At 34.8% G+C, this 25,926-nt stretch overlaps 2 protein-coding genes across 5 annotated transcripts in view; one reads left to right on the top strand and one right to left on the bottom strand.

The window, feature by feature from the left end:
• LOC129002011 (serine/threonine-protein kinase ULK3) overlaps positions 1–4,873 on the bottom strand; it is a 22,394-nt gene extending 17,521 nt beyond the window's left edge. For all 3 annotated transcript variants that reach the window (XM_054429498.1, XM_054429499.1, XM_054429497.1), the window contains exons 1-3: positions 4,757–4,873; positions 3,417–3,552; positions 2,391–2,542 (exon numbers count right to left, since the gene is read on the bottom strand). In XM_054429498.1, the coding sequence (XP_054285473.1) occupies positions 2,391–2,542; positions 3,417–3,542 (278 nt within the window). In that variant the 5' untranslated portion in view covers positions 3,543–3,552; positions 4,757–4,873. The remainder of the gene's footprint in view (positions 1–2,390; positions 2,543–3,416; positions 3,553–4,756) is intronic.
• Positions 1–25,926, top strand: part of LOC129002010 (E3 ubiquitin-protein ligase ariadne-1) — a 26,126-nt gene extending 200 nt beyond the window's left edge. The window contains exons 2-12 of one of the 2 annotated variants that reach the window (XM_054429495.1): positions 8,032–8,243; positions 10,924–11,076; positions 11,812–11,898; positions 13,822–13,890; positions 14,238–14,453; positions 15,135–15,356; positions 16,881–17,011; positions 17,896–18,100; positions 19,241–19,354; positions 20,637–20,749; positions 23,566–25,926. In XM_054429495.1, the coding sequence (XP_054285470.1) occupies positions 8,032–8,243; positions 10,924–11,076; positions 11,812–11,898; positions 13,822–13,890; positions 14,238–14,453; positions 15,135–15,356; positions 16,881–17,011; positions 17,896–18,100; positions 19,241–19,354; positions 20,637–20,749; positions 23,566–23,647 (1,604 nt within the window). In that variant the 3' untranslated portion in view covers positions 23,648–25,926. The remainder of the gene's footprint in view (positions 1–8,031; positions 8,244–10,923; positions 11,077–11,811; positions 11,899–13,821; positions 13,891–14,237; positions 14,454–15,134; positions 15,357–16,880; positions 17,012–17,895; positions 18,101–19,240; positions 19,355–20,636; positions 20,750–23,565) is intronic. The other variant, XM_054429496.1, reaches the window with a different exon arrangement.

The raw sequence follows: 25,926 nt of genomic DNA, 5'->3' as shown, positions 1-25,926 counted from the left end.
GTAACAAATCAGTTTTTTAAGACGACAGAACAGATGTAGTCTAGCTGTATTTTTAAATTTTGGAAATTAAGAATGCTTTTAAATTGCTTATTTTTCAACAAGACTTAATTTGTCAAATTTACAGTATATCTAAACTAAATCAAAATTCCTGTTGGATTTCCATAGTTACGACAAATTAAAATGGGAATATTAAAATGGATACATCAGTGGATTAAAAGGATTTAACATAAATTACATCACTAAAGCCGTATTTATAAGAGGCAGGCAGGTTAAGGGGCAGGTTACCTGCCTCTAGTGTATTTCAAATTACCTGAGGCAGGTAACCTGCCTGGCAACTGGCTTTATGTAAACAAGGCTTAAGTTCTTAGTTTGTAAAAGGCTAATTGACAGTTCATATACATTTCAGAATTTTAATTTAATTTTTAATGTTTCACTGGATTGTGTATAAAGCTATCTAAAGTTAAAACACAAAAAAGTCAATAAAATCACATGTAGCGAGTATGATAACGATTTAAAGAAACAATGCATTGTTACTGCAGCGATGGGATGAGAGTTGTAAATTGTATTGCCGATTGGGATGGGATGCAGCTTGTTTAATATAGCTAAACATAAACCCAAATATGAGGGTAGAAAGAAGGCCCCACTGGAAAAACAGGCCATGCTGCAGCAGGGGCAGCGCAACACTACGTCACAGTGGTGGATAGTTGTACTAAACTCATACCATTAAAATCTTACAAACAGCCAGCTTGTTTGTTTACCTAAAACATATGGGAATGGCAATGGCAATGAATTTATCAATGAAATCTATCCACTAGTATGACGTCATGGATCCTGCAGCATGGCCTGATTTTTCTAGTGGGGCCTTTGTAGAAAGGGTGTAAGGAAGGGGGTGGAATGTACTACTTAGGTTACTATGCTTACTGACTAGGACCAGCTGTTTTTATTATGATCTAGAACAAATTCAAATAGTTAATATTTTGTTTGTTTGATTAGAATTCCCTGGCATTAACCTGAAAGCAGTCATTAGTAATTGAAATATGTATAAACTTAAATCCATCCCCTTGCAAAAATAAATTTTAAGTGCAGTAAAACCTCACTAACTCGACACTCGGTAACTCGACATTCAACAGCTGACAGGGCACATGCAAGTTTTCAGAACATTTAGTTTTACTTAATTGTTGAATATTCTATATAATATTTGAATCTAAATATATAAAAGGCAAAGCCCTCACTGACTGACTCACTCATCACTAATTCTCCCACTTCCCATGTACCTAGGAAGCTGAAATTCAGTACACCGATTCTTTGGGCAATAAATAGGAAAACTAAGTACCGTAGTTTTTATTCTGATTGGGCTTTCGGGCTCCGCCCCAGTGGCTCTGGAGTTTCCCATGTTAACCTTATGATTTTCCATATTAAAAAGGAATTAACGAATCTTAACAGCTGTTTCAATTAAACAAGTTGGTTCTGTTCTATGATGTTCAATAGCATTAAAGTTACAAGGACTACCAACAGGGTGCAGCACTATTATTATTTTTTATTCATGACAACAGCTAATTTGCAACCAAAAGGTGAGTGAACGCAGCGAACGAACTTCAACCTGGAGGCGAGTTAGCGTAGCGAACGAGCTAACCTGTAGGCAAGTGAGCGCAGCGAACGAGCTCCAACCCAAAGGTGAGTGAGCGTAGCGAACGAACTTCAACCAGGACGAGATTGAGCCATGCGAACGAGCTCACTTATGAAGTTATACGGGACAAAGCCCGCGGGTACAGCTAGTCTAAATATATAAAAGGCAAAGCTCTCACTGATCACTAATTCTCCCACTTCCCATTTACCTAGGAGGCTGATATTCGGTACACCGATTCTTTGGGCATTAAATAGGAAAACTAAATAGTTTTTATTCTGATCGGGCTTTCGGGCTCCGCCCCAGTGGCTCTGGAGTTTCCTATGTTAACTTTGTGATTTTTCATATTTAAAAGGAATTAATGAATCTTAACAGCTGTTTCAATTAAACAAGTTGGTCCTGTTCTAAGATGTTCAATAGCATTAAAGTTACAAGGATTACCAACAGGGTGCAGCACTATTATCTTTTTTTTTAATTTATGACAACAGCTAATTTTCAGCCCGGAGGCATGTTAGCGTAGCGAACGAACTTCATCCAGGACGTGATTGAGCCATGCAAATACTTATGAAATTAAACGGGGCAAAGCCCGCGGGTACAGCTAGTACTGTATTCTATATTTCTTTGAAGATTGTTTACTCAATATGTAAAAGGTCACTGTGACCCATGTGATATTTTTATTGTTGCATGTATTGCTGCAAAATAATTATTATTATAAATAAAGAATTTCTCTCTCTCTCTCTCTCTTTACCCCTTAAACTTTACGTACCTGTCGTCCCATTGGAAGTCTTTCATTTGAACAATATATTCATGTTTTAACATTTTTAACATTCTTATTTCTGTAATGATGTTTTCTCTTCCAGTAGTTGACAGTTTGCTTTTCTCTACACATTTTATAGCAACAGTTTCCCTCGGTCCAATCTGGAAAAGACATCATGTTTAACATAGGAAAAAAATTAAGACAACAAAATTCATACGACTTTGTAATATTTGTCAAAACAGACGGTCAATGTGTAAAATCAATAAAAAAATTCAACTTAATGTTATAGAAAGTCACCAAATTAATTTTATTTCAATTTGTATTAAATTAGCCTAATTGAAATATTTTTATTTCAATAAAAACCCTTTTTATACAAAATTTGACATTTTTTCAAACAGAAAATACACAAAACAAGTACCCCATTTCACTCTTCTTACAAAGTAGTAGCAAACATTTTATTGTACATAGCCTAGAGCATGAAGAAATATGCCAATGGGTCGACCAATAGTTTAGGTAGGTGTAGATATAAATGAGAGTTTTTAAGTAATAGATAATGCTAATAATAGAATTATTGTGTGATTTTGCTATCACGATTGGAAAAAAAAAACAGTTTTCACAATGTTTTGGGATTTGGTATCTAATCCCATCTTTGAGTGGTAACAGATCAAACAAAATAATTAGCATGGACGGTAACAATATTACAACACAAACCCTGCCAATGCTGTAAAATCACAAAAGAGGGACCTCAAAGAGAACTGTATCTAGTAATCAAAACAATAAATAATAAATCCTGAAAAAACAATGAGTACAAGATAGAGGGTAGACAAATATAGTGGATATCAAGCAAGACTGAAAGAAAATCTTTGAAACTTAAGAAAATCTTGTTTTTTTCTAATTAATTGTGATGGAACATGTTCGCCCTTGAAAAAAATAATACCATACAAACATTTATGTAGGCCTACTTTATATACTACCGTACTGCCAAAAATGAACAAATTAAACAATTTAGGCCCAATTACAAAAGGTTATACTTACAGTTCTAAATCCTTTGTATACTGTGGAGTAACTTCCAGCCCCAATTTTTTCAACGATGGCATATCCATCAATGCTATGTTGGTGGGGTGAGGACTTCTTTGATGAGTCTGGCTCTGGCTTTGCCATTTCAAAATACCTACGAAATTAGACCTGCTATTTAGACAACATTGACAGAAGAGATCAAGTTCATTTAAGAGAGAAGATCTAACCTAAAATGTTTGGCACTCAGATGCCACAATGGAGAATTTGTTCATTTAACCCTATTGAGGGCTATTTTCTTAATATTCAACCGCAAAAATCGATGCTAGATCAACTTTTTTCAGGGTTGATAAAATGTAAGGTACCTAATTTATAATTGAGAAGGTACCGGTATACAATTATGTGTACATGTACCAATATTTTGTATTACCTATTAATAGATTAGTACCAATTGGGATTTTACTAAAAAAATGTTATGTTGTAAAATTACAAGAATTACTCTAGATCATACCTATTGTAATTTTTTTAACATCGCTCTTTAAAGGAAATGAGTTTTTAGGTATTTCCATACGTAGGTTAAGGGTAAGAAAGGGTCATTAGGCCCTAACTTTGCCTTAAAAAATAAAGATTTTTTTTTTCATTTCAATTAGCTAAGGTAGATACTGATAAGCTTGTGTTATAGTACGTGCCAGTGAAAGATAGGGGATATGACGGAGGAACAGCGGCTCAGTGTGTGACTAAGTTACGATGATCTTTTCAATCATTCTCTTGTAGGTTCTATAATTGAACAATGCCATGGAGGTGCCTGTGCCATACAATTTGTGCATGTTGAGTTAATTAAAAGATTAAATACAAATGAGTAAAGATGAGCTGGATCTCCTTGTATGGCATGGTGCTCTCAGCAATTTGGCGGAGTGCAAGAAATGTAGGCGGAAGTGTTTGCTCAACCAAAAAACAATATCTTTCTAGAGCAACCGTGTGAGCACTCATTAACTTAGAAGAAACTGAAGCCTAAAAAAATTCAACTGGAAGCGTAGGCCTACAGGGTTGAAGAACTCATTCCTTGTTAGAGCTCTAGGCCTAGTAAATTAAGTTAATTGGCCAAGGCCTAGTCTAGGCTATCAACAAGGAACAAGATGAAATTAAATTAGTTCAGTTCAGACGACCTGTTTATTAAATGGAGGATAAATATGTCTTCTTTATGGAAATATTTGAGTAAAAATCCAAATCAAACGAAATAACTGATAATAATTAATTGATTGAATTCGCTTAGTCTGAGAGGCGAGGGGTAGGCCTAACTTAGTTCTGATCTGACCAAAGAATCATATTAACACGTTGTAAGTAATAGTATTTATCTTCACCTTGATCTGCGCTGAATTATATTAGCCTTGATTCCAGAATCTTACTTAATTTAATTTTCAAATACAGTTGTTTCTCTTGCACTGAAACTTAATTCTATCTAAAAACATAGTAACATTCATTATTATAACAAAAACAACAAAAACAAACGAGAACTTTTTTCTGTTGATTCAGTGATAAGAAGAAGAACCTGGAAATGAGACGAGACATGATGGAAATGAGAAAGCTGGCTAGTTTAAAATTGTTACCATGCAGATGTGTACTTCTACAGAAATATTACTTTTTTTGTAGATATTAGCCTAGACACCTATTTATTATCAATATTTTTACCTTTTTGGTAGCCTAAGGTGTCCAAAATTCTTATCTCCTGCGAGACGCGTTTCGCATTAATTACAATGCATCTTCAGTCGCTGTCACAGGTCTCTGGTAACCTCTGGTATAATAAGCTATGTTTACCCATTGAAGTGACCTTTTTGAAAATAAAATACTCCTCCCATATTTTCGACCTTTGAGTGTTATCACAGGCTTTTAGCACATTTATTTAGCGATTTATCAAAACTTATATTGTGGGAAGGATGTTCTTTCAGGTGTGTCTTTCAGGTGCTTCACGTAGGTAATATTTTTAAGAAGTTTGCTTACATGCCGGGATATAAAATAAACAAGAATATTGGTATGAAACAAAAAGAAAAACATAGCATAGACAAGGGGGTTTATCGTATTAAATGTAATGATGGAGATTTTTTTTTAAGAGGTTGGCGGCCTCTTTTAACCTTGCATTTGCCCGTCCACATAGACTAAGCGCCCGTGCGTGGATCGTTTGCAGCAAAGCAAGGAGTGAGCTGGTACAGTACAAAGGTGAACTGTACTGATAAAATGTTATCGGCAGTGACCAGGATCCGAACCCACGACATCGCTGCCTTGGGTCCGAAGTCCGTGACGCTACCGACTGAGCCACCGACTCACTACCGAGATGATTGTGATAAATAATATATTGGACAAACTAATAGGTCTTTCTAAGCGGCCGTACTTTAGTGTTGTTTACACGGCCAAAAGTTGGCCGTGGTTGTTTAGCGCCCAGATTGCAAACACTAATTTCAATATTTAATTTCACCATTTATAAAAAAATAATAAAAAAAATAACAATCAAATCAAAACAAATATACTTATATGGCACTTCAATCAGTTGATCTTTTGTTTTCAATCTGGGTGACGTCAGCATATATGATGGGAATTTTATGGTATTTACTCAGGGGAGGTACGGAAGAGGCTACGATGACAGCTGTGGGCTTCTTATTAGCTGAGGGAACGCTATTACCGTAACAATACGGTTTGTGGACAACGGCTTAGGTGGTCTAGTGGTTAGCGTGCCGGGCTGGAGTGCCAAAGGTCCCGGGTTCGAATCTCGCTGGTTACATTAACTTTTTGTCTCAGATTTTTTCATTATCAGCAAGTTTGGTTGGTTTGGTTCGGTTATGACAGTTTAATTTTATTATTAAGTCATTATAAAATTTTAATCGAGCAATTTCTAGTTTTATTTAATAAACATTATTATTTTTTCTATTACTAATCTTTTTTATTTTATTTAATTATCAGCAAGTTTGGTTAGTTTGGTTAGGTTATAATAGTTTAATTTTATAATTAAAAAATTATAAAATTGAGTTTGAGGCATTTATAATTTTATTTTATGAGCAGAACTATTTCTGCGAATAGTAAACCTTCATTGACAAAGTGCTCTCTACTACAGCGCTGTTCGCGGAGGAATTTTGAACTAAATGCCTCATTCGTACCTCCCCTAAGTCAGACCCGAATTTTATCACCCCTATGTATTTTCCAGCACCAGACGTCTATTAAGATATTATGGCAGACACGTGACAACAGATCATTAAATTGCATATTATTAATTTAAATTAAAATGTATGAATATGCATTTATTAAAAGATTTCAAATAAAACCAATATAATTAAACAACAAATCAATAGGACTATAAACTGAAAATCGATTTCTGTATATTTAAATGGAGTCAATATCTTCATGGACCAGTAACCAATCTTTCGTATCCTTAAAAAATACACAAATACAATTTTAGCTGCCTCCAAACTAAACAGCTGTCACAACACTACTTGCGACGTTGCCTCTTCGAAGGCCACGGCCTGGGGCCCATTTCATAATAAAGTACAAACTAATATTTATTAGTAAATCAAAAATACACTAAGACCACAAAAAAAAAAACACTAAGATTGTTTGAGTTTGCATTGGGTTTTATCGCCCAATGCAAATCTAATGGAAAATACAAGTTTCAAGTTGTAACTTGTAGTTTATTATGAAATGGGCCCCTTGGATTTAAAGGGGCCGTGCAACATCCCTCCGTCTGTGCTCTGTCTGTCCTCCGACACTGTGAACTGTGACGATTTAGGCCTATTCTGATACTTTTCAATGAATCCCTTGTAAAAGGAATGATCTGCACGCCCTAAAGAGTGAATATAATTGTCATATTATTTTTATTTGTAAGTATTTATTTTTGTTAACCATTCGCATTGGTAGTTTTCTTATTTGTTTGTAATTGTTGTCAATGTAATATTCACAGCAAAGGGACCATGCCATTGGGAAATAATAAAATAAACTACAGTACTGAAGTTTTTTATATTATTGTTACCTAATTGATTGTATTGATGTAATTTTTGATGAAATGTTGTTTTGTTGTATAGTTTCTAAGTCAGTCTTGGAGTTTATATAATCTTATTTATAATCTTAACTGATTGTTATTATTGTAAATGGCATTGCAATGGAAAATAAAAATAAAAATAAAATAAATAAAAATATACAAAAGACGTAATTTGTATTATTCTAACTTGATGTACTAACACTAAATTTTAGAAAATTTTGATTTCTTTAGCTAATAACATAGATAAAACATTATCCCTTGTGTTCCTTAGTCTATGCCATAGACTATCCAACACAAGTCTATGCTAATAACTGCATGAATTTCATTTTATACTGTACTTTAGATATTTCGTATCTAACCAAAATCCAAAGGTATGGAGTGCAGAAGCTGACGTCATATGAGTATTCACAAAAAAAAGGATGGAATTGAAGAGGAGAGGAGTGGAGAGGAGAGAGAAGAGAGAAGAGAACGGAGAATATTGCACAGTAGTTAAGTGTTTCTTAAGTTTGTTGTGATTTATAATACTTTTCAATTTAATTGAAAATTGTACAAATCAAAGAGATTTTGGTGTATTATTGTACATTTAAGAGTTTATCCAATTTATTACTCCCTCAGAAATGGATTCTGATGAGGAGAGACCTGACGATGACATCGACTCGGGAAATGAGAGCTCAGGGGACGAAGATTTTCCAATGTTAGATGTTGAGGCTAACAACCCCAAGGAAAGACAAATTGATGTTGACGAATACCCTTATGAGGTCTTGTCCACTGAAGAAATCGTGCAACATATGGTTGATTCCATTCGTGAAGTTAACACCGTCGTAGAGGTAGGCTATGGTCTTTGTTTAGATTTTAATGCTGCAACTGTCAAATTGCACGTCCTTGAACTAGGTTATTGTGTTCAGTTAAAAATAAAGTAGAACAAGGATACTGCTTGGTTTTAATATGCCTATTAAGTTTTATCAGATTTAATATTTAAGTAACACTAAGTACTTAGGCTTAGGCCCTAGGCCTACTTGTGTCTTTTCTGTTCCTTGTAGGCCTAGGCCCTACCTCTTTTCTTCATGGCTAGTTATAACTTATAGGCTAGACTATCCTTACTTGAGGATTTATCTGTGAACTTACTAAAAACCAAGCCAAATATATTCAAAGGCTAGGCCTAAGTTACTAAATTCAAAGGCACATCTAAAATAAGAAAATGAATTGCTTACATAGGATGGATAGGCCCTAGGTTGAAATAATTAGCTTTAGCAAAGTTTTAACCGGTAGAAATAGCAACTCGTATACTGCCTGTATTACCTAGGAAATTAAAAGAATTTAGTGGAACCAACCAAATTACTCTCCCTGGACCAGGGTACTGCTCCGCATAGAACCTATGATACAGGTCTAACTTAGGCCTATTATCATGGTATGCAGATAGTTTCCACTAACTAACTCTGATTTACTTATTTCGTTTTGAGGTGCCTAGAGGTTAGTAGTACTCTAACTGTAGGCCTATGGTTATTCAAACAAGTTCGCGAACCAGCATGATCGGACTTACTTATGGAAACGGGGGGTTCTACAGGGTAAAAATTGGGTTTTCCCATTTTTGATTCTTAAAACTTAAAATAAAACAATTTCTTTCCAAACGGTTTTGTAGAGCTTAAGAAAAGAAAAATAATTTTGTTATTATTGTAAGTGTAAGTATAAGTTTATGCCTAGGTTACCTAACAATTAACAAAGATAACTTAGCACTTAAACAATTTTGTATAGGCCCACATTTAAAATTCCCATGTTATTCTTTTGGAGAGTAAATAAACTGTTCTAGTTTGCTTTTTTATGAATATAACTTACCTACAGTATTTTTATAAATTATGGCAATATTGTTTATTTAACAGGATACTAAGCTAGGCTATCAAACATTTAGGCAAAAATAAAATAAACACCTCAATACCCGTGACCTTTTAAGTTAGCAGCTAAGTTAAACTAAAGGTAGTCTACCTACTCACTAAAATTAATGTTATTTAAATTGGAAATAAATCTGACAACTTTAAGGGAATATTTTAGTAGTAGGCTAATCCAGCCAGGTAGGCAAACTTACAGTAGAACCCCTAATAACCGACCATGATGGGACCATTCAATGGTTGGAACGGCTAAATGGTCTGAAATCGGGAGTAGCATGATCTGCAGTCTCTCGATAATCGTCATCCACGACTGCGACAACACCCGTGAGCTTTAAATAGCTGTCTCTGCGACTTCGGTAATCGTAACCCGCGACCGCGGCAACACCTGTGAGCGTAACTTTCAGTCTCTGCGACTTCGGTATTCGTCTCCCGCGACTTCACCTGTGAGCACTTGCAGTCTCCGCGACATCGGTAATCTTCTCCCGCGACCGCGGTAAGACCCGTGAGCGTTTAACTTGCAGTCTCCACAACATCGGTAATTGTATCCCGTGATGGCCGCAACACCCGTTATTGCAGAGTGTACACTTTCTGGAAAGTCAGGGAGATAGAAAAAGGTGAGGGAACACTTGAAAATAATGCCGAAAGTCAGGAAAAACATGTTTTTTTAATAAAAAGTCAGGGAATCTTTTTTTGTTTTGGCTTAACGCTTAAAAAAAGTTACTGCGATGACAAAAAAAACTACAACTTCTCTCTGGAGAAAAATCGTCTTGTGAAAGTGGAGTCTATAAAAAAAACTGTACATTTAGGCCTATACTTATATGTATTTAATCATGCAATTTTGTGAAATATTCCTGGTTGCTTCATTTCTAAGCAATATTTGTTTCCAGTTTTGGCGTGAAATTACTACGTACCAATTTGCTGTTAGACCGTCTGCCGTGTTAGAGAAACCAGATTAACCTCAATTGTTGCGAGTGTTTGGACCCTATAAAAATGTAATCTAGATTGTCTGTGTTCTTGACAGTTAACTTAGAGTTTATTGTTGAATAGTAAGTCTCAACAAATTGGATTTTGGGTACTTAAGATAGTTTTTGAGTTATTAGTAATCAAAGCAACTAACCTTCCCGCCCGTAACTATACTGTGCAATTCCTATTGGTCTTCCGTGTATTCCAGTATTTCTGTTAAACTGGCCCATACAGTGTGAGTGGGGGTATTATGTACCGGTATTCAATTAAAATGTTTTAAGTAGGTAACTACAGTACCTATTAAATGTATTTACATTAAATAGGCCTATTTCTTGTTGGTAGATACTATGTAATAAAATGTTGTGTTAGCCTATGTTGGAAACTGAAGTTTTGTGTATTAAAATAAAATGTCTTAAAATAATAAAACGGAGAGCGTTGCCCGGCTATGGGGATTGTGGAGGTTGATTATACAAGTTTTATTTAGGCTTTACTTAGGCCTAATCTATAAAATTAAATACCGTAGGCCTCGTGTGAAAATTTTATCCTACAATAATGGTAGGTTTTCTGTGGAACTGTGTCCTTGACCTGTACAGTAGTTATTAGTAATCTTTCATCAATTTGGTTGATCATAAATTTTGTTACTAAAATAATTTCCTTTTAGATTCCTGCAACAACCACAAGAATTCTGTTAAACCATTTTAAGTGGGACCGAGAGAAACTGTATGAAAGGTTTTACGATGGAGATCAAGACCAAATGTTTGCTGAGGCTCGAGTCGTCAACCCTTTTAAAGCCTCCGTCATCACTCGCCCAAAAGTAAGTGTTGTAAGTTTAAGTTAAATTTTTACAAAGCAACTGAATAGGTACCCTTATTTCATGTGTAGTGTGTTGATTTGAGGACTGTGTCTTGAACAAACTCCATTCCTTTGACGTACCGTAGTCCCTTAATTTATTTAACTTTTTCCTGCTTTAAGATTAAACTTAAGATTTCACTTTTTTATACCAAACATCTCACAAGAAGCTGTCGGTACATGAACTGAGTCAGTGGTTCATTCAGATTGGACTAAGTGGATCCATGGCAGCAATGTTGTTGATTCCTGGTGGAACCACAAAGTTTTATTGTCATTTCACTCTGGTATGTAGGCCTACTGCATACCAGCTCACCCCTTGCCTTGTACGCACGTTCTACGCACAGGCTTAATGCCTATGTGGGCGAAGGTTAACGCTGACAACTTCTTATAAAGAATATAAAATTAGGTACCTACTTTTGCAGTATAGCCTTATTGAACAATTTTGTATCCGCAGCATAAAATTTGAAAATAAGATATCCAACTGTCAAGAACAAAAGTAGAAGTTGTAGGGAGACTCATGTCTGGGTAATCAATTAAGTGTTAAATTCACCAATGAAAAAAAAAAAAAAAATAGGCCTAAACATTTTATTTTTTTAGTTAGTTGTAGCCTACTTCATGAAATCTGGTAGAACTTTTTATACTTTTAATAATTAAACCCCTCTAACTTCTTAGCCTATATTAACATTTGAGTTTATATCAGGGACCAGTGGGGAAAAGACCTAAACAAGAAGAAGTCACTTACAGACCAAGAGGCAAGAAAAAAATATTTGATGAACTCAAATCAGTGGTATTAAAATACAATTAATTTAACAATTTTGTAGCTTTTAATCCTACCTAAGCAAAATTTTTTGTAGCAAAAGTAGGTAGGCCTAACATGAGCCTTGTTCTTGTTAGTAAATTATATATGCACAATAGTGCCTAGTGTAAATAAGTCAATTAACAGTAAGCATCAAATTTAATTGGGTGGCAAATAGATAACCCATAAGTGTGGTCCAGGTGATACCCTCAAAACTGAGTTGTACACCTAATATGAATAAGGGAGAAATACTTGGGGCATAGCAAGATACTTTGAAGAAAGATTTGAAAATTATGAACATTCTTTAAAAAATAACCTTGATTGTTACGAATATTTTAGCTTGCTGATTTGTTTTAGTAATCCAACAATTGAGTAAAAAGGAAAGTACCTGGCTTAGGTATAAGTTTTAAGTCTACAAGAAGAGACAGTAGGCCTAATACTTAAAATAGCTGCTAAATTTGAATAGGCTTGGCTAGAATATTAATCCTAAAATTCAATAACCACTATAAATAATAACTATAATTTGCTGATGGAAAGATGGATAGTATATTAGGCCGATACAGTGAAATAATGAAAATCTGAAACTATGGGGGATTTGAATAATTTTTTATCACGGTTGTTAATTTAATCAGAACAAATCAAATCAGAAAACCAAGAGTGTACAGCCCGGAATTTTAACACCTCGGAAATTTACCCCCAAGCCAGCAAACCAATTTGTACGATCTGGAATCTTACCCCTAGAATAGAAATCCTATTAGGTTTACTTGTTTAAATTCAAGTTAGGCCTATTAAAGTTTGTTAATATTTTCTAATATTTGAATAACACAAACTTTAAATCTACACAAGCACTTATTTAGAGTAAACATAATAAATAACTAACTTCTGTACCCGTGCTTCACAACGAGGAAGTATTCGAATGAGACATATGTTCTATAAATCTGTACAGTTACACATCCGCCATTGGTTTTAGAAATAAATTTTAACTAGACAACATATTTTTTTACTAAGTTTTTCTACTTTTTTATTCATTTTTAAGTGGTTAAAAATCATTATGTAACCTAATAAAAAAACTTAAAAAGGGAATGATGCACATATGAAAATACTGTAACGAAGTTAGGCCTATATGATTAAATTTTTATAAGATTCACTTAAACTGTACCTATAGTAAAGCAAATAACAGCTAAAATATCCAATAAAAACTACTTTGTGTGACTGAAATTCCTAGTTAAAACTCTTATATACAGTAGACTCTCGCTTATGCGGATCGGCCTTGTCCGGACTCCTGCTAGTCCGGATCGGCAATTGTGATTTTTTTAGCTGCACAGTACAGTAGAAGTCCGGTTATCAGAGCTAAACAGGACCGAGACTACCTTGGATAATCAAAAACTCAGATAACAAAGCGGTAAATATTATTACTGGTGGAACTGCATTTACCCGGCTATCAATACTGTGGACCTGGAACAAAATTGAAAAAACAGCTATATACAGTACTGTATTGATTGATTGATTGATTCTGTAGGGGCGGACTTTGTCCTGTTGCATGTCAGCCACTGATGGGCTTTTTGTGCTCCACACATGGTACATCAGAGTCCGTCAAACCTGAGTTGCTTAATGAACTTCAGCATCCTATCTATGAGCTCATCCTCTATTGTGTTTTCTTTGTACTGTATTTGCTTGACTCTCGATAGTCCGGATTTTTTCGTAATGCGGACTGAACATCTGTCACATTAGTCCGGATGAGCGAGAGTCTACTGTATTACAAATAACACACAAACAGATACTAGTTTTTTTTATTGGTATCAGTCATAAATTGGAGAAGATCCTTTTTCGGTTGTATTGTATGATATCAATATAATAATTTGCTTGCTATTAACATTTTTTTCTTCTTTTTAATTATTTCTCTTCTTTTTACAGCCAACTCGCAAGCAGTCATCTTCAGGAACAGAGGAATGTGAGATTTGTTTTGCCGTCTTACCAACCAATGTGAGTAGTTGATATACGCTTACAAGAGACATAGTTTACTGTTTTTTTTTTATCAAACAGTGAAATATTTTGTTCTAATGTATTCTAAGGTGTTTGTATATTATATTATTAGTTAGGCCTATGACATATTACAGTATAAAATACATTACAAAATCTGTTTGACGAAGTTTGCTCTTATCATATGTAATCTGAACGAATTAAAAATTAAGATAAATATTCCCACATTGAATATAAAGAAAGTAGGTTAGGAACTAAATTATTCTTTTGACGCTGCTTATCCAATACATTGGTCTCAAGCAAAAGAGAAGGTAATGAGGTACAACCAATTAAACTATGTTGTCGGACAGCTGATGACTGGCCTAGAGTGCGGCCACCGGTTCTGTACGCAGTGCTGGGCCGAGTATCTCACTACTAAGATCATGGAGGAAGGTGTCGGGCAGACCATTGCGTGTGCGGCTCACGGCTGTGACATACTGGTGGACGACGCAACAGTCATGCGACTGGTGCGCGACTCACGAGTCAAACTCAAATACCAACACCTCATCACCAACAGCTTTGTCGAGGTTAGTGAACATTATCCATTGGAATGTTTGTTATGAACCCAAATCTTGGGTAATACTTTTAGGTAATTATTATCAAAACAGGCCTAGTTTTCCTGTATTCAACCAACATTCCTTTTTTTTAAATAATCCCTAGCCGAAGAGTGCACATTTAAGTTTCATAAGTTTTATAGTGCACAACTAATATTATGGTTAAGTTTTTTATTTATTTCAGTAATGCAATGTTTTTGGAAATATATCAGTCTTTCGGTGCTGTGAGTGTCACATTAGCCAGAGTTGACTGTGTAATTTTAAATAACTTTAAGTAGCCCCTGGTAAAATGGCAATGTAGGACACTGCACCTAACAATGATTCTTTAGAGTTTGAACTTTGTTTGTTACTGAGGCCATGAGTTAGGCTACTTTTAATGATTTGGAGCTTTTAAATTAATTTACCACCACTTATTCCAATTAGCCTAGGCCTATTACATGTCTATACATTAATACACTATTCCAGAAGTTTTAGGCTATGTTTTGGGTCTAACCTAACCTAACTGGACCCAACTTAATCCTGAACTGGATTTGAAGACAATTATTTAACCGGACCTATATAAACCTCATAAAACTTGGTGGCAGTAAATTAACAGAAAATGTCCTAAAATGGTTTGTTTGAAGTTTGTTAATCAATGTGAGTGTGATTTTGTAGTGCAACCGGCTGCTGAGGTGGTGTCCGAGTCCCGACTGCAACAACGCAATCAAGGTGCAACACGTGGAGTCTCGGCCAGTGACATGCAAGTGCCAGCACACGTTCTGCTTCCAATGCGGAGAAAACTGGCACGACCCTGTGCGCTGTAACCTGCTCAAGCGCTGGATCAAGAAGTGTGACGACGACTCGGAGACCTCCAACTGGATTGCGGCCAACACCAAGGTACGATTTTACTGTTGTTCAAGCTGTGTGTTCTTGTGTGTTTTTTTAAAGACATGTTAAAGAATATTACTTTTGGTTATATAAATTTAATATTGTCTCAATAAAAAAAAACCATAACTTAGTTGAGAGTGAGCTCTTCAAAATGACACAAAAAAGATAAAAATCAACTAGAAAGAGTTTGGTTTACAAAATAACCCCTTCCAAACACGACTATCCAAAACCCGCAAGAGCAGTGTCCCGCGACTGCTGTTCGGTGACCGTCGCTGAGTGACAGTCGCAAATGTCGCTCCAAGCAAAACGTACCTTAAATAATGAGTAGATTGTTTATTACTATGCAAACCATTTTGTTTTTAAGTTTAAATCATCAATATTGTTTATGGAAATGAGATAAGATCCTAGATAACAATCATTAGGTCAAAGTACTGGAACTGAACCTTGGACTGATAAAGGCTTGAGATAATTCCAGCCTTAGGCTGAGTCATAGACTCAATGACTAATGTTGCAAAATCCATTATAGATAAACCTGCTACTTGGCTAATGATGTGTTACATGTTTTAAAACATCTTTGTTGAATTTGCGAATGACTTAAATTATTTACTAATGTTAAATCAAAAACTATTGTTTTCCCTATATTTTTATTCAAGTCTGCTACAAAAGCACAATAAATGCAATAACCGTAGAATTTGTGACATTTTACAGTAGTCATAACCTCTCAGCTGATAAGTGATAATTAATTGTGTGGTCACACAAGAGAAAATATTACATTGCATTCTCAATTTTATGAACCTCGCAATAACAAATTCCTCAATATAAAATTAGTGAATTTCACCTCTATATGTCTGTACTTTATAACAAATGTAAAAATTTGCATCTCAATATTAATTTGTACTAGAGGTCGTCCAGTGGTCGAAACGCGACCAAAAATATGTAATGTACAGACTTCTCTATTTTCACCCCACACTGTAAATAAAACATGTGATTGAAGTTTCTTCCATTTGTTTAGATTTTCTGTTTATATTTCGTTGTTATTTCGTCACCAGCATGACAACCCATAAGATCCATGTTAATTCTTTCAAAATTTTTAAACACATTTTTTGTGCTTATTTTTGAGCCTATTTTAATTTATAAAGGGATTCTGCACATCTACAGGAAAATATCTTTCCAACAGTATGCGTAGATTTTCCCTGCGATGCACACGAGCAGAGAAAAAAGGTTTTAAAGAAACATGCTTGCCTATTAATATGTAGATAGATAGATGCTCAGTTATAGCACTCTGGTTGGTAGAAAAGATTTTTTAGTTTACAAGAAAGGTTCATATTTTGGTATTTAGTCAGTTTTTTAGTGTCAAAAATATAAAAAGAATCATGAGCCATGATGAGATTGAAAAAAGCGAAACAAACTTCATTGTAGTAAACCTAATTTTAATTCAATATCTCAGTGTAATTGAATCTTGATTAAGTTCCTGGGGTTTTTTTTATATCGAGGTTGCACTGTCATATGATGATACAGTCTTCTGTTTGGCAGGAATGTCCCAAGTGCAATGTTACGATTGAGAAGGACGGTGGATGTAACCACATGGTGTGCAAGAACCAGAACTGCAAGACAGACTTCTGTTGGGTTTGTTTGGGACCGTGGGAACCCCATGGGTCCTCTTGGTAAGTACCATTGACTTTGGATGGATATGTAAGTAAACATCTCATCTGTTTGGACTGTAGTTAATTTTTATTCTAATAATTCTAAAACAAAGTTTAGAATACACTCGAGAGCTTAGTTGAATAAGCCACTCCCTCATTGAGTGAAATTTGTAAATTCTCCCTTAGTTTTTATTGCACTATAAGCCTATATTTGATGTGATCTAATATATGTCTCAGTTTAAAATTAGTTTTCTTTTCAATTTGGCTTGGTTAGAAAAATGTTCATATTTGGCATGTATCATTGATTTATATTTTCCCGCTCTATCGGCGGGTCAATTTAAGCACACATAATTTTATTCTAAAGCTGGCTACATGGAAAGTAGTCCGGTTTCTATATCGTAAAAAACACTTTTCAATTGCATACACTCGGCCCAATGCAACAAATGGAAATTGAATACTCAAGCAATTAACAATCCACCAGTTAAACACTCTACAGCAGGATTTTTTTATCAAATATGTAGTTTACATATCCAAGTGTTTAATAACTGGAAGATGTTTCTTTGTTTAATATACTTGATTGTCTACACCTTGTAAATCACAGTAGAAGATATATCGCAGAGCAAGACTTCAGCAATATTACTCAGATTTTTCCTGTTCTACACCATACAGTTACACATCTTACACTAATAAACAACCTCATAATTTTTCTCCCAGATTTCAGCAGTGTACTGCAGGAATTGGTACAACAATATGCGAGACAAGACTTATAACGCAATCTACTTTGATATAAACTCACCGATTGAAACATAAACTTATCATGTTTCAGTGATTTTGAGTTTCAGATTCCACTCGTCACTGCTGCGTTCTCGCTCCATCTACACCAAATTGTGGCTGTTGTGTTTCAGGTACAATTGCAACAGATATGACGAAGAGGAGGCAAGAGCAGCAAGAGACGCTCAGGAGAAAAGTAGAGCCTCACTCCAGCGGTATCTCTTCTATTGCAACCGTTATATGAACCACATGCAGTCACTCAAGTTTGAGCACAAACTCTACGCGTCCGTCAAAGAGAAAATGGAGGAGATGCAACAACACAACATGTCTTGGATCGAGGTTTGTGTGATTTTTTAGAGTTGTCCAGAGGGTCATTTGGACCTTTGGCTAATTGGGATTAAAAAAAAATATTATGACAAAGTAATCCAATAAAAAACATCAGTTTCATGCATGGCTTTATTTAAATCTATAGAAGTTTTATCGTCTCAGATGGCCTTGATGAACTCAATGCTCTCAAAAGAAAGAAAGCGACAGTAAAGCTCACAGTAAAGCCACTTTTGACCCCACTCCGTTAAGCTGGGTTTTCCTAGACGCGGAGTCGGCCAGCGGAGAGCGGACAACGGAGAGCGGACTCAGCTTGTCTTAGGTAATTTAATGTTACTGTTTTCCTAGCAGCGGAGCGGAATGCCATGTTAATTTCAATTCCGCTCTCTGTTGTCCGCTCTCCGCTGGCCGACTCCGCGTCTAGGAAAACCCAGCTTTAAAGCAAAACTTGAAACCATAATGAAAATTATAATCAATTGGAAAATTTTATTGGAAATTGGAATTGTTTTACATGGCTGATAAGATGAACACAGCTAACAGAATGTAATGGAGTAGAGGAGAAAAAATATCTTCTAGATGAAGAAGACCATAAAGGTATTAAGTTAAAAAACAATTGATTATTTTAAGAAGTAGATTTTTTTGATATTGTTAACAAAAATATAGCTTTTGAAAAATATGTCATCTGAAACCACCTTGCTCTCTTAACTTTGGCTATTTGGGGGAAAATGTATTTGATGAAATTCTAGTAACTTGATATCATATTAGTGTTCTGTTTTCCACATATATTTAAATCCAAATTAGATTTTTCATAAATTTGTATTACTAACCTAAAGGTTATGTTATGTTGTTAGGAAAAAAAGCATTTAGCTTGGATTAAGTAAATATATAAGATGGAGAGGACACAGCTAACTCACCTGAGGAAAGGTTGCAGACGAGCAGAAAGAACACATAAAAACACACATATTATTATCTGTTCTTTGACTTGTCTGAAATCTTTCATCAGGTGAGTTAGCTGTGTCCTCTGCATCCTATATAATTATTTATTATTAACTAAAGTAATTCAACAAATCTTAAGCTGTTTAAAAAAGGGTGAAATAGAATATGTTTTGCTAGATGATTGGCATGATAAACCATCCTGGTTTCCTTTGATTTAAGGTTCAGTTCCTGAGGAAAGCCGTTGACATCCTGTGTCAGTGCAGGCAGACGCTCATGTACACTTATGTGTTTGCCTTCTACCTCCGCAAGAACAACCAGTCAGTTCTCTTTGAGGTAATTCACTTTTCAATGTTACGCTTTCGTTTATAGTCATTTTATATACCAGATAGATTCTTTGGTATTAAATCACTGAATTTAGCATAGTGTAGGATACAAGAAACTTTTGGAAAAGGCAAAAAGTATATTTTTCCAATAAGCTACTAGTGACCATTTATTTTTCTAAGACTTTTGAGATTTTCTTTTGTAATAGAACTAAGGGCTACGTCTTAAACAGCCCTATTTGGTTTGCTCGCCTAGTAACCCAAAGGTCGCCAGTTCGATCCTGAGAAAATGTCAGTAGCTTTTTGATGGTTTGAAATTGGACCCAGCTGTCCCTGAACATTGGGCTTTAAATAAATTATCCTGACTGATGAAACAGCTCTGCCCTGCTAAGAAAGAAGGCAGTATGTGCAAAAGTGAATATTTTCAGAAAATGACCTCAACTTTGCCGCCATTGCCCTAACACATGTGAAGACTAAACTAATATTTTTTGTTATCTTCGGTAATGCTTAGGCCTAAATATTCAATTGACACTATAAAAAATAAATTTTTTAAACTGGATCAATATAAAAATGCACATACTGCTTTTGTCCTTAGAAATATTTGTGTTCATGCTAAGCCAAAAGGCAGCATCTGCTCATACTGCCATTTTGTTTAGCTAGTAAGTGCTAATAGGAGGACCCTAAGCTAAAAAGCAGTATCTAACTACTACTAGCCATTTTCATATTTACAAACAACAGTGTAAACACAAACACAACAACATAATCTCAGCTGGTAAAAACTGCTTTTAGTTCCTCATTTGTACCCATAATGCTAAGCAAAAAGGCAGTACGTGATGTACATCACTAAGCATAAAGGCAGTATCTACATCGCAGATACTGCCTTTCTTGCTTAGCTTTTATAGATACTGCCTTTTAGCTTAGTTTCTGTTGAAAAATGATGTATATACTGCAATATACACCTGCCATATCTCAGAAACGGTTGTAGATGCGGCTTTTTAAGTGTGTTTTTCAGAATCCCTGACCCCAAAAACCTTAAATTACAACAAAACCTGAAAATCGAAAATTTTGCACTTACCGTACTGCCTTCTTTATTAGCAGGGCAGAGCTAATCTCAGTCAATAACTTTAAAGCTACACAGATCATCTCAAAAAATTAAAAATTAATGTGCAGGTTATGGCCATTGGTGACAAGCTAATAGCATTTATATTTTTCTGTTGTCTTTACCTATTGCTCATACACTTACTGGCTTACTGGAATCCGATTTGATTTAATTAGTTCTGTTTTTTCCTTTCAAGGATAACCAAAGGGATTTGGAGAGCGCGACCGAAACCCTGTCAGAATACCTTGAGCGAGACATAACATCTGAGAACTTGGCAGACATTAAACAGAAAGTGCAAGACAAGTACAGGTCGGTATAGCAGTAGTCAACATTGATGTAACTGGAACATGCTTAGCTAACAATTTGTAGAAATATCAATAGAAGAGTTATCAGGGTGTATCCAACCACATCTACCTTGTGCAATCAATTACAATTTGGTCAAAATCAACTGCCATTTCGTTCTGAGTTGGGGTATAGATGCAGAGTTTGAAAACTTCATAAGGTGCTTTTATGGGAGTCTATATTATAAATTGTTGGGTTGTTTGAAGTTGATTTGAAGGATTAATGGCTTTAATTTAAATAAATGAATTGGAAGAGTGATTCTACTCGTTAAGTTTGTGATCATTTGTCCTACATAGCCTTTAATCATGCAATGGCCCAACTGTTTGAAATTTACTTCAAGTGTTTTATAAGCTGAAAGAGTTCAAAGTTATATCAGTTTAAGAAATAATTTAAGTACAGTAGGCATATACTCCTTAGTAATTCAAACACTCACCGAATCAAAAATTAAAAGCTGAGTCTGTAGAGAATCTTTTAATATTTCTAAGTTTACCATGCATTTTGATACATTTGGTGTTTCAAAGTCCAAGCAGAGGTCAAGTCCATTTGGAATGTACACTGTAATTCAAGGTTTGGTTGGCTAAACCCTATAATTCAAAGAGAGGGATTCCTTCTTGTTATAATAGGAAACTAATACATTTTGTTAGCACAGTAGTCTTAAATAATGTCGAGAGAATTGACAACGCAAGAATCAGCAAAATGCAAATGCAAATAACTGATTGTTTTGCAATTACCTAAAAGATTTAACTTATCAACTAACTAAAATACTACTTCACAAGCCAATTGTTTTGGTCTATTGTGTTTTACCATGGAACCTGAACACCACCCCTTTCCAAAAACACTACATCTCAGCCAATTGTTATCTTTTGTTGTGTTTCACCATGGAACCTGAACACCATCCCTTTCCAAAAATACTACATCTCAGCCAATATTGTTATCTTTTGTTGTGTTTCACCATGGAACCTGAACACCATCCCTTTCCAAAAATACTACATCTCAGCCAATATTGTTATCTTTTGTTGTGTTTCACCATGGAACCTGAACACCATCCCTTTCCAAAAACACTACATCATCAGCCAATTGTTATCTTTTATTGTGTTCCACCATGGAACCTGAACACCATCCCTTTCCAAAAACACTACATCTCAGCCAATTGTTATCTTTTGTTGTGTTTCAGCATGGAACCTAAACACGATCCCTTCCAAAAACACTCCTTCATCAGCCAATATTGTTATCTTTTATTGTGTTCCACCATGGAACCTGAACACCATCCCTTTCCAAAAACACTACATCTCAGCCAATTGTTATCTTTTGTTGTGTTTCAGCATGGAACCTAAACACGATCCCTTTCCAAAAACACTCCTTCATCAGCCAATATTGTTTTCTTTTATTGTGTTCCACCATGGAACCTGAACACCATACCTTTCCAAAAACACTACATCTCAGCCAATTGTTATCTTTTGTTGTGTTTCAGCATGGAACCTAAACACGATCCCTTTCCAAAAACACTCCTTCATCAGCCAATATTGTTTTCTTTTATTGTGTTCCACCATGGAACCTGAACACCATCCCTTTCCAAAAACACTACATCTCAGCCAATTGTTATCTTTTGTTGTGTTTCAGCATGGAACCTGAACACGATCCCTTTCCAAAAACACTCCTTCATCAGCCAATATTGTTTTCTTTCATTGTGTTTCACCGTGGAACCTGAACACCATCCCTATCCAAAAACACTCATATCAGCCAATTGTTATCTTTTGTTGTGTTTCACCGTGGAACCTGAACACCATAACTTTTCAAAAAACACTACTTCATAAGCCAAAGCCAATATTTTTATCTTTTATTGTGTTTCACCGTGGAACCTGAACACCATCCCTTTCCAAAAACACTCATATCAGACAATTGTTATTTTTTATTGTATTTCACTGTGGAACCTGAACACCATAACTTTTCAAAAAACACTACTTCATAAGCCAAAGCCAATATTTTTATCTTTTATTGTGTTTCACCGTGGAACCTGAACACCATCCCTTTCCAAAAACACTCATATCAGACAATTGTTATTTTTTATTGTATTTCACTGTGGAACCTGAACACCATAACTTTTCAAAAAACACTCCTTCATCAGCCAATAGTGTTTTCTTTTATTGTGTTTCACCGTGGAACCTGAACACCATCCCTTTCAAAAAACACTCCTTCATCAGCCAATATTGTTATCTTTTATTGTGTTTCACTATAGAAACTGAACACCAGTCCCTTTCCAAAAACACTTCATCATCAGCCAATTGTTATTGTGTTTCACCATGGTACCTGAACACCATCCCTTTCCAAAAACACTACATCTCATCCAATTGTTATCTTTTATTGTGTTTCACCATGGAACCTGAACATCATCCCTTTCCAAAAACACTCATATCAGACAATTGTTATCTTTTATTGTGTTTCGCCATAGAACCTGAACACCGTCCCTTTCCATAAACACTACATCTCAGCCAATTGTTATCTTTTGTTGTGTTTCAGCATGGAACCTAAACACAATCCCTTTCCAAAAACACTCATATCAGACAATTGTTATATTTTATCTTGTTTCACCATAGAACCTAAACACCATCCCTTTCCAAAAACACTCATATCAGACAATTGTTGTCTTTTATTGTGTTTCACTGTGGAACCTGAACACCATCCCTTTCCAAAAACACTCTTTATCAGCCAATTGTTTTCTTTCCTAAATATTTATCACGAGAAAGTGAATTTTAATAATTCTTAACAATATTGTTGGCTTGCAGATACTGTGAGAGCCGACGAAAGGCACTCCTAGAACACGTTCACGAAGGATACGAGAAAGAGTGGTGGGACTACAACGAGTAATGTCCAGATTAACATGTACAGAACATCTACTCATTGTAATTATTTTGAGTTCTTAGATTAAACTTGTGATGCCAAGATTTTCTAAATTTAACATGGACTTTTAAATTTTTCATCGATTTAAGTTGTACACCACATTTCAAAATTAAATTGTCAACTCGTTCATGGTATTTTATGTCATTGGCTGTGTGTGGCCATTTTGTCCTGATTTGTTTTTAATGTTAAGATAGGACAGATTCTTTAGTGTCTAAACTGTCTGTTTTTTATTCAGAGAGAAACTGCTAGTTTCATTTTGTATTTCTTGATGATACTTGAAGAAAATAAGGTAATAGGAAATTTTTAACACAAATAGTTGTATAGTCTCGGTTTACCACAATTTGTGTTTGTTTTGCAGAATAGTTTTTATGCAAAAAAAGTGAAAGTTCACAATGATTACTGATGTGCATTTAAACAATGTGTTTTTCTTTTTTAAGAACCGACACTTTAGTTGTATAAATTCAAGGATGGTTAGAGAAGATAGCTAACTATATCACACTAAACTTAAAAAACTAGGCTACAATTTTACTTAGGGTTCTTTTAGTCTAAACTTTTTCAGCAGTGTTTAATGTGGTGGAAAAACCGTACCAAACACATCAATATTGATAAACAAGATTACATTACATTTACCCATTGACACAAGAATTGTTTCATGACTTCTCAATCAAGCTACACTCGCAACACAGCGTCAATGGGTAAATCCAAACGAACATTGGTTAAAGTTTGGACTAAATTAAAGGTAACACCTCTTGTAGGTTAAAGCCTTAATAATCAATTCTACTCTTTAAAATGTAAGTTTAGGTGTGGTAAAATGTACAAGGTAATGTAAAAGAAGAATTTTCAAATTTGATGTACCTATTAGGAAAAAAAATTATAACAATTCTATTATGTGGCTATTTTGTCTTAAGTTATATTAGGCCAACAAAAAATATTGCTAAAATATGTTGAATCTACAACAGTACAAACACTACCTACTAAACAGCATGCCACGTTACTAAATGGTGTAGTTAGCAGGGTGAACTTGTAGGCTAACTTTAGATGTGATGTATGAAATGTTCATAAACTCCTGACAAAAAATTGTCCAGATTTGAATAAATTTTTTTAGGTTAGTGAAGGTTTGCTGCCCTGCTTAATCTTGAGCAAACCATGGTAACTTTCTCATCACATAAAGTTTATCTGATAAAAAAATTGGGCATCTGCCAGGAATTATTAGGGAAATTGACAGCAAAGCAGGCTTACCTTTAAATAAGTCCATAGAGACACATAAAATATACTACTACTGGTATGTTCTAACCTATTATCCTTTCCTACCGCATACCTGTTAATTTAGCAGCACACTGTCTATTGTTCACTTGTAATATTTATTTTGTTAAAATATTTACTATTTAAGAGTGTGTAGACAACCTTAACTTTATTCTAAGATACTTACTATTGTTATACTTTGGTAACTTAAATAAAATATTTTATTTGTGTTCCACAAATTACACAGCTTGTATTGAACATGGTAATTACCAGAGGTATTCCTTAAATTTCAAATTTATTTTCCTCATTCAATTTTTCAATCATTCTATTAAGTTTGGGGGTGTATTCTGAAACCTACGTATTTAATATGTTGATATTGAACACAAGCGATGGTTTGTTTTTAGCTATAAAACATAACGTTGTTAGTTAATGTTTCCTGTGTTTGTGATTGTACATGACTGGCTGAGCGGCTTAACATTATTTTGCACAAATGTTATGAATCTTGGCATCAAGAAGTTTGTTTGCAGCTCTCATTCCCGGTCTGCGCTTGTTGTTGAGTTTGCGGATTGAAATGCCTTAGCCTCGTGTACATATATATTATAATAATCGTAGCAAATGTATCGTTCATACGTCGTCTGCATCTCCCAGCCTAGACAAGGCTAGTCATGTTTTTGTTGTATATTTTTATTTTCTCTTCTCATCTATGTTGTATTTTACGCATAGTTTTCATTTCAACTATATATTTTTGCTAGAGATATGAATTCACAAGCTATTGTAAAACTAAGTATTAACTACTATAGTAGTCAAATTATGTATTATAATTGTACAGATATTACATTATCATAGAAATAACGTTTTCTATCTCATGTTTCCTTGATTCAAGGGGTTATTGTGTTAATAGTTAATACAACAGGTCAACGTCAGATAACAACATTTTATCCTAGCAAATTTCTATCCACAAAAATGCTATACTTTTGTTTACAATAAATTATTCTTTCATATAA

The sequence above is a fragment of the Macrosteles quadrilineatus genome, unplaced genomic scaffold (assembly GCF_028750875.1).
Source record: "Macrosteles quadrilineatus isolate MER2022 unplaced genomic scaffold, UCM_ALF_1.0 Scaffold_9__3_contigs__length_116548681, whole genome shotgun sequence".
Classification (NCBI taxonomy): domain Eukaryota; kingdom Metazoa; phylum Arthropoda; class Insecta; order Hemiptera; family Cicadellidae; genus Macrosteles; species Macrosteles quadrilineatus.
This window is presented reverse-complemented; position numbering and strand designations above follow the sequence as displayed.